This window comes from Chaetura pelagica, unplaced genomic scaffold (assembly GCF_000747805.2).
Source record: "Chaetura pelagica isolate M959 unplaced genomic scaffold, ChaPel_1.0 scaffold101, whole genome shotgun sequence".
NCBI classification, from domain to species: domain Eukaryota; kingdom Metazoa; phylum Chordata; class Aves; order Apodiformes; family Apodidae; genus Chaetura; species Chaetura pelagica.
In genome coordinates this window covers 5811652-5820437 of record NW_009952564.1, presented here as the reverse complement: position 1 = coordinate 5820437, position 8786 = coordinate 5811652, and the positions used below count along the sequence as shown (strand labels likewise).

The 8786-nt window shown below is 36.0% G+C and overlaps 1 protein-coding gene across 1 annotated transcript in view; it reads right to left on the bottom strand.

The window, feature by feature from the left end:
* PVRL3 (poliovirus receptor-related 3) overlaps positions 1-8149 on the bottom strand; it is a 21599-nt gene extending 13450 nt beyond the window's left edge. Inside the window, exons 1-3 of the mRNA XM_009993404.1 lie at positions 8097-8149; positions 6661-7064; positions 314-512 (exon numbers count right to left, since the gene is read on the bottom strand). Coding sequence (XP_009991706.1) covers positions 314-512; positions 6661-7064; positions 8097-8149 — 656 coding nt within the window. The remainder of the gene's footprint in view (positions 1-313; positions 513-6660; positions 7065-8096) is intronic.
* Between the last annotated feature and the right edge of the window lie 637 nt (positions 8150-8786).

Here is an 8786-nt window from a genome sequence, read left to right as displayed (position 1 = left end):
TAGGGACAATCATATACTGACTTACAACTGTCACAGTTTCATTGGGAAACAAAGTAGAGCTGGATTCCATTTCACCAAGACCTCCTTCCCATTCAATTTCTGCAGCAGGTTTTCCAGTGGCTGCTGTACAAGTGGCTGCTACTGTCCGATTTGCACCATCTATTAGAGGGTTTGGTCCTTTTGTTAAGCTCACAACAGGTTCAACTAAGAAGGGAAAAAAAAAGAAAATAGACAAGCAAGACCCCACATATTTGGAATGTTATGTAAAAAAAGTTATACAAGACCTAACACACATGCAAAACCCATGCTTAGGACAATCATATACTGACTTACAACTGTCACAGTTTCATTGGGAAACAAAGTAGAGCTGGATTCCATTTCACCAAGACCTCCTTCCCATTCAATTTCTGCAGCAGGTTTTCCAGTGGCTGCTGTACAAGTGGCTGCTACTGTCCGATTTGCACCATCTATTAGAGGGTTTGGTCCTTTTGTTAAGCTCACAACAGGTTCAACTAAGAAGGGAAAAAAAAAGAAAATAGACAAGCAAGACCCCACATATTTGGAATGTTATGTAAAAAAAGTTATACAAGACCTAACACACATGCAAAAGCCCATGCTAATCACCCACACCTTAGAAATAAGATCATGTCATATCAAGACACAATAGCTCTACTAAGCTGTGGCCTGCTGATACTGTTCACCTTTGTCCCTTCATTAAAGTTTAATGTTGCTCATTCACTACATTTAATGCATCGACAGGGAATTCCAAGGTGACTAGGTTGAAAATGGCAACTATATTGTTCCAGTTGCAGTGCATGACAACAGACAGCTTAAGATACCAGGTTGAAATGGTATCATGATTTTTAAAAAAGGCTTGGATTACGTTGCACTTTCAAATGCTATACTTCAAGTATTAATCTGTTTTGTCAGCGTCTGTCATTTCAAAGCTATTTAGTTCAATGATTTAACACCTGACATTAAGCTTCTGTTGATCAGTACAACAATGATACCACGCTGAAAAAGATAGTTAGCCTCTAAAAAAGTATCTTTATTATCTAGACATATAAAATAAATAAAATCTAACATGTATACATAAATGCACATAATATACATAATTTTATATAAATTTAATTTTTATATACAAATAATTCCTAGATGTTAATAAGGTTTTGTCTGGTTATATTATTGCAAATAAATCCCTATAGAAGTTAAAAATCTCAACTTAATACTATCTCCAAGACTCCAGAAATCCTCAACTGGAAGGATCTGACCTCCTTGTAAACCCACTGCTGACCCCAAAATTTTAGAGGCTTATAGAACACACTTCCTTCTAAAAGGAAGTTGAGTTACTGATGGAAAAGTTTACTGTTGAGGGCCATAGACAGAAAAGCTTTTAAAAATAGTGTCCTACTTATTGAACAAACCTGTTCCAGCCCTGTACAAGCCATCCACCCGCTGCAGCATAAGTCAGAAACACCATCTGGTGCTTCAGTTACAAATCAAGATTTTACTTTCTAGGATGGCGCATTTCTATCACCAATAGTAGAAGGTACATATTTTGCAGCAGCATACCAGCGTATTACAGTCCTTTTCTGTTGATCTAATAAGGCTAATGGGAGTTCTCTGAAGTCATCGCTACATGCTATAATGCTTCAGAATCCACCTTAGTGGACCAGCCTTCACTAATCACAAAGTAGATACAACTCTTGCAACTTCTGTGCCTATATCCTATAAGGAAAAGATTAGTTCACTGCATTTTTTTCCAAGAAGTTAAAGCTGACCCATGTATCTTGAAATGAAATAGATCTCACACTACCTAGTAAGATACTTTCCAACTACCGATACATTCAAGCAACAAGATTAACAAATATTTTCAGCTTGAGTGAATCCAGTGCCACAGTTTTCATTTTCTGATCAGTTTGACAACACAGGTCTGAAGAAGGTGGTTTATTATTTGATCAATTACACTAAAACAAAAAGCAATTTCTAAATAACCTTATAAAAGTGTTTTCTGTTGTGCACCCAAAAGTGCTTAAAGAACACACCTCATTACCAAATCGAAGACTGAGCAGTTGCTGAGAGAGCATTACTTTCTTTGTTTCTCTGAATGCCTACTCTATGATTTGTTAACAACACTACTGTAAATAGAATAGCAGCATTTTTCTGCCAAGTTCTACATTCACTCTTCTGGACCTGAAACATCTGTAAGAGATTCTTTCAAAATTTGACTCACTGCTCTCCAACACTAGCAACAACTAAAGCTTTCTGCAATAAGCTTAGATATTTGAACTGATGTACATATGAAGCATCCTATAATCTGAAAACATACCTTTAAAACCTAGTATGGAGAACTTGACATTGCATAGCTGTTATTTGACCCAGAATTTAGTTTCCCTTTTTTAATATAAACATCACTGCCTTGTTACCCCCCAAACACTAGTAGAAATCTTTTTGATCTCTTCTATAGTACTACTGAAATGCACAAGTAAATACCCAAATTTATATTCACTGTCTTGCAATCATAAAGATCGTAATTTTTGCTGTATGCCCCTCTCCCCCAAGATCATCATGGTGAAATCAATTAAATTAGCAACTATCCCTTCGGTTTTCATACCAGAAGTTAGATCTAAGCAATTTTAGCTTGAAATAATTTCATATAGTCTCTTCCTTTGAATTTTCCTTCAAAAAAGTCTTAACTAAGGTAACAGATCTCCAGAATGAAAGCAGACTACTTGTGTGCTGCTTCACTTATGATACTTTTAGAAAATAGTGCCTTCAAGTATTAAGTGATAGCAGCCAGAGTACATGATAAAAGCTAGCATTTTCATTATTATGGTATTATCTTTATTAGGAAAAAAGCATACTTTGCTTTCTGAAGTGGTATCTGAAACTTGTGAGGTTGGCCAGTTTCAGCTGATTGTGCAATTCTTAGTTTTACATTTGTCAGACACAAAGCTGAACTACTCGAATTCATAAAATATAATTATTCCCAGTCCAACGTCTTTCAATGCTTTTTTTTTTAATTCACAAATAGTTAGGCTTCTACTGTTATGTCTTCCCATAAATCATGATTCTTGGATTACACATCAACTACAGGATAATCAAATAGCCACACACTAAAAAGTGAAAAGCAAATACTGTTACAATACCTTTTCTATAGTCTGTCCTTCAGGATTACTTTGTCCCACCATCTGAAGCTAAACCAGCAGAAACCCGTTACTCATTCTACAGCCTTTCTAGCTGTTTCATTCATGTATTTAGAAAAAATTCTGTGAATGAATCCCCAATTACAAGGGGACATAAATATCTCACTGCTCACAGCAGAAACTGTTTCCCTTTTATCAACTTCAAAAAAAAAATACCCAAAGTGTAGGGTTCAGGGGACTTCAGTGCATTCGGGAAGCTGCTTCACCCATTCAGCAGAAACATTATGCTCTATTCAGGTCAAATGAAAGACAGCAGGGACAACACTTTGTTTGGGAAAGGAAGCCACCACTCCCACAAAGATCCAAAAGCAGAAGGGACCAGTTTCCACAATGTAAGAGTTCAAGGGCACTGGCAGTCTGCCTCATCCGCTTGAAATAATCAAGGAAGTAGATATACTGACTGAATAGACAGCAGTTATCAAAAGGTCAGTGCACATGGATCATTTCATGTATACATCTTAGGAGAAGAACAGTCATGCAAATCCAAAGCAATGTTATGGTATGAATTATATTCAAGTTAAAAGAAATGGTGGCCAAAATACGGAAGCTAGATGTGCACATCTAGCTAGTTTAGTAAGTCAACTAATCTGCACATCTGTGCTAGTCCTTTTACTGATTCATGACCACTATCTAATTTAACCCTACTTACACTAGCTTCACCTGACATTTGCAGGGACAGAGATCTTAAGTCCTTAAACTTCTTTGCAGAAAAAAAAAATACCACATCCAGAAAAGAATCTTCAATCCTACTGCATTACACTTCCAGGCCTTCAAGTTTCTTCTTGGTTTTAAGTACTTCATAATAAGCTTTTTTCTAACTGCTTTTGTTAGTTTTAAAGCTAATTTTATTCTACCACTATGCACAGGATGTCTGGACAAAATTGGCATGATTACAACACAAACACTATTATTTCCACTTATCATTAAATTCACTAATTCTTTGGCAAAAGCATGACACTGGGAATTGTCAGTCCCTTCATCATAACTGACATTTACTGGAATAAGTGGAATAAAGTATTTCTACTTTTTATTTTCCCTCCCCTCAAAACCAGCAACCTTATATTTCTGTATAACTCACCCTGCCCACTAATTAACTCTTTATTATTGACTTAGGTTTTTTTTAATGTTGTGGGGGTTTATTTTTTGTTTGGTTTTATTTTATTTTTAAAGACAAGTCAGTTTACCAATTTGTTGTTACCTACTTGATATGTTTTCTTGGCCTGGAGCATCATGTCATACTTAAGAAGAATGTGTAAATCTCATGAACTAGCACTTTTCAAACACCATTACTTTATCAGAACTGTCAGAGAGGAACAGTTTTCCATACTGACATGCATCTTCCTTTAACTCTTTACCATAAGAATTCCTACATTAATGTTTGGGATCTAATAATGGTGACAGACCTACAGCTGCATTTGATGTTCCTATCTGTGCAGCTCATATTCTTTACTTGTAGCATTAGTATGAGCTAGCCTGAAGAACAAGATCTACTCAGTTAATAACCATGCTGAGAAATCTAGATTAGCAAGACAGTAGGAGTGAAACTGAACCAAGTCATAGTCATGTACAGCACTCAAGCTAGCAACATAGAAATTGTTAGCTCTGCAAGCTAACCCTGTCACATGCCATCTTTTCTGCTCCCAAACATCATCTCAGCCAGTTCAGTCAGCATCTTGAGAAACATCTTAACATAGAATTCTTCACTTTTTTTGCCCTAGTATAACAATGCATGTCTAAAACCTTGGATCTTCAGATAAGATCAATGCACCTGTTTTTTCATACTTTCATTGTCTTGTCCTCTTCTTGTATAGCGCATTTCCTTAAGACTACACAAAGCACTAAGTGAAGCAACTGCGAGTGAGCAAAGTAGAACGTCTGGTCTGAAAAGCTGAAGTAGCACCAGACAGAGGTTGTACATTCTTAAGTGACAAGCTTGCTGAGGCAAAATACAGGGTATTTTAATCTCTAGTTATTTTTTCCTTGTACAGTGTACAAGCATCTACTACAACATGACTAAGTATGTCCACTACACATAGGAAACAATTATTTGCAAAATAGGGACAGGGACTTGGAAAAGAGGTAATGCTGTTTTGACTGGAACAGTTTCAGCCCTAGGACACAAACTTCTCTTTACTCACTTAAAGGAGTTTTTCAGAGCACTGGGAGAACAGAGTCAGAATAAAGCTGATTTTAAGTTACACTGTTATAAATTTTGATTTGAGCTATTCCATGCCTAAAACTCTGCTGAGCTCAGGCCAGTAAATCTAAAGTTATTAAGTTATATGCATATTCTGAAAATTCTTACTTCCTCAGTTTTTTTATAGTTTAAGGCTAGATGTCAGTGTAACAAAAAGCTTAAGGACAGAAAATGCTCTGCTGAGGCCCACAGAGCACAGGAAAGTTCCACAGAGGGTTGACTACCAAGCTGTACATGCAAATCAAGAAACTAATTAGGATGGAGAGGCATCTTTGCAAGTAGTCAGGTTTTTCAATTCAGATGTTGATACCAAGTCACCAAGAGGCTGACAGCTATCAGCAACCATCTACATCATCAGCCATGAAAAGACCACTGTATGCCTGACATATTCTAATTGCAATTTTTTACATCTTATCAAGCACAACGTGGTTCCTCTACATTTTCAAATACAGACTAACACACAGCCCATATATTTGCTCTCCAAGTTCCTCTTCATATTCTCCATAAGCTTAAGATTTGAAGGGAAAAAGGGACACAACTACTAATGTGATACAAAAAAAATAGTCTTAGAAATAGGGACTGACTGTAAGAGATAAGGAATAGCAATAAGAAACTCCCACTGTATGCTGGGAAAGCATAACAGCTGAAAACTTAGGTCAAAAGATTACTGCAACAGTGTAGAAAAAATAGTTTGCGAAAAACTAAGTTTCACATTCTGATTATGCACAACCAGACAAGAGCTTAATTTCCCTCTTTCTTACCACAACTCCCAGTGTTAGTCATCTAAGAAGTTTTGCTTCATATTTAAACTGTGCAAAGGGAAGTTAACATCATCAGCCCCAAGCATCTACATTAACTTGCCATATTAGCAATGCATTTGAGAGAATTTAAGGCAAAGTGGTAGCTAAAACTGTTTGGTAGCTTCTCAGCACACAGAGGTCCCTAGTATCAGGATGGCCAGGCTTAAGTTCTAAAGTACCATCCAACTGTTTAGATTAGCAAAATGCCTAAGGAGGAACAGCTTATTTATAATATCTGGACAATCAAAAAACAACTTCTAAAGAAGCAAGATCCAAAATAAGTCTCCTTAATGAAGTCAGTAAGAATACCAAGGCACCTGTTATGTAAGACCAACAAATACTTTTTCTGTTTTGCGATTGAGTTTAAACAAAATACAATGTATTAATAAGTTTGCAGAATTTCACTAACCAGTTTGTACTATTAATTTCACCTCCTTGCATAAAGAAGTTGACTTACCTAGTACTGTTACAGTTGTTGATGACACTGCATTTCCAAGTGGGAATGTTACTGCCTTGCAAATATATTCTCCCGCATCAGAAAAGCTTACATTTTTAATGATGATTGTTGCATCAGTAAGTGAGTAGTTTTTAAATGACACTCTTCCTTGGTATTCTCCTTGAACAGATATTCCATATTCAGGGTGATGAACAGCAATAGTCTGTGAACTTTTACCATGTATCTTCTCCCAAGAAACTTGTGTTATTGTTTCATTTACATCAATTATGCATTTCAGTGCAACCTTCTTTCCCCAAACTGCTGTCACATGTGGATCAACAATCGGCTCAGCTAAGGCACCTAAAAACAAAGCAACTGTTAGTTGGTACACAAGAAGGTCATGCCTGTAAGTCTTCACATTAAGCCTTCTTCAGTAATTAGCTTGCATTTTCAAAGAGAATTCTTACTGTCTTCTGAGTAATCATTCTAGCTGATTCACTAGATAGATTTGGATAGATTACACAAGCATGCTTTAAAAAAAATAATCAAACCAAGGTATAACTCAACCATTCTTCAGAGAATACTATCACTAATACAGAACTTTTGAGAAAAAAACGACCTGAAAATTGTTTAACTGGTGTACCAATCTTTCAGGAATTTAACTAAATATGAGCATTGTATGTATTCACTTTTACTGAAAAAAAACAACCAGTAGTCAGACATGGCACTTTAGCAGTCTAATTACTGATCCAGAGCATCAGATAATAAAAAAATCAAGTTACTGCACTTTTTTCTACTTTGACAAGATAAAATTACATAGGTAATTTAAAGAAAAATGCATAAGTGAAATTTCTACCACTTACTATACCAATGACTACTTAAAGGAAAGCAACAATTACAGAAAAATCCAACCACCCCCTCCCCAAATAGAACCCTCAAAATATTCATGCTTAACAGTGACAGTCAATCTAATAATTCAATTTTAACTTCCACATCCTAGTTTCCAATCAAGATACGTAGCATCATACATATGCAATCTTTCTGCTGCTCTACAGTGCAGTGTCTTCACACTAGATCTTCCCTCTGTATTAACACAGTAAATATGCAAGAGTAGGTATAGCCAAGTCTTTGCTTAAGATTCAATGTATTTCTGTTTAATACCTAAAACATTTTTCAAAGCAGCAACTGCATTCCAAGCTCCACATTTCACACCACCTCCTTTCAAGAAAGGAAATCCACAAAGGACAATTTCATCAAACCACAGGTTCACAATTTCTTTTGCCAAACCGATACTCCCAGCAACTGCACTCCTACTCTTGGAGTAAATGAACAAGATGAAAATGAAGCAAAGTCTTACTCTACATTACATTTCCTCTTACTGTGCTCAACTTTTAACTGTGCCTTTTCAACTGCGCTGATTTTCTCTTCAGTTATCTAATCAATACTCAAGCTGTTACTGAGAAAGTTTACTCATGGAGTAGAATTCAAGTCTAAATTTTGGCAGGCCCATTCTCACAAGCATGAAGAGACTCTTCAACCTGACACATGGACCCTCTATTCAGTCAACACGTTCCCACAAAAGAGAAACAGAAAATTGTTGCTGAACATGCTATGTCTTTATGTACAAGACCATTGTTGAAAATTTTCCATTTCCCATCAATTGATTTTCCAGTGTTCAAACCATAACTGAATCAATGAAATCACCTGAAAAAGTGATTTAAAGATTCAGTTATAGATTTATTCAGTATAAGACTACTGACTAATGTCAATATTATGACAACAACAAGTTGCACAAATACATCAAACTAGGTCAGAAATATGTACCAAGACTGTTGATATGCCAGTCACTAAAAGGGCTGGTAAGGGGAAAAAGGTAGCCAGAAAACAAAAACCTAAAGTGTCACATAGAAAATATTTACCATGATTAATCCACAAGTAATAAAAGTTTATGCCTCTTGAACTAATACATACTGTTGAGACAAACATTGAAAAGAGGACAACTATTTGAACACTAATTGAAAAGCAGAATTCTCCTCAAACTTTGCTTTCACTTGCCACTGCTGTATTTAAGTATAAGGTACAGAGTTCCTTAAAAAGTATTTAACTATTGCTTTCTACCTTTTATCTAAATAAGGCTCTCATTTCTG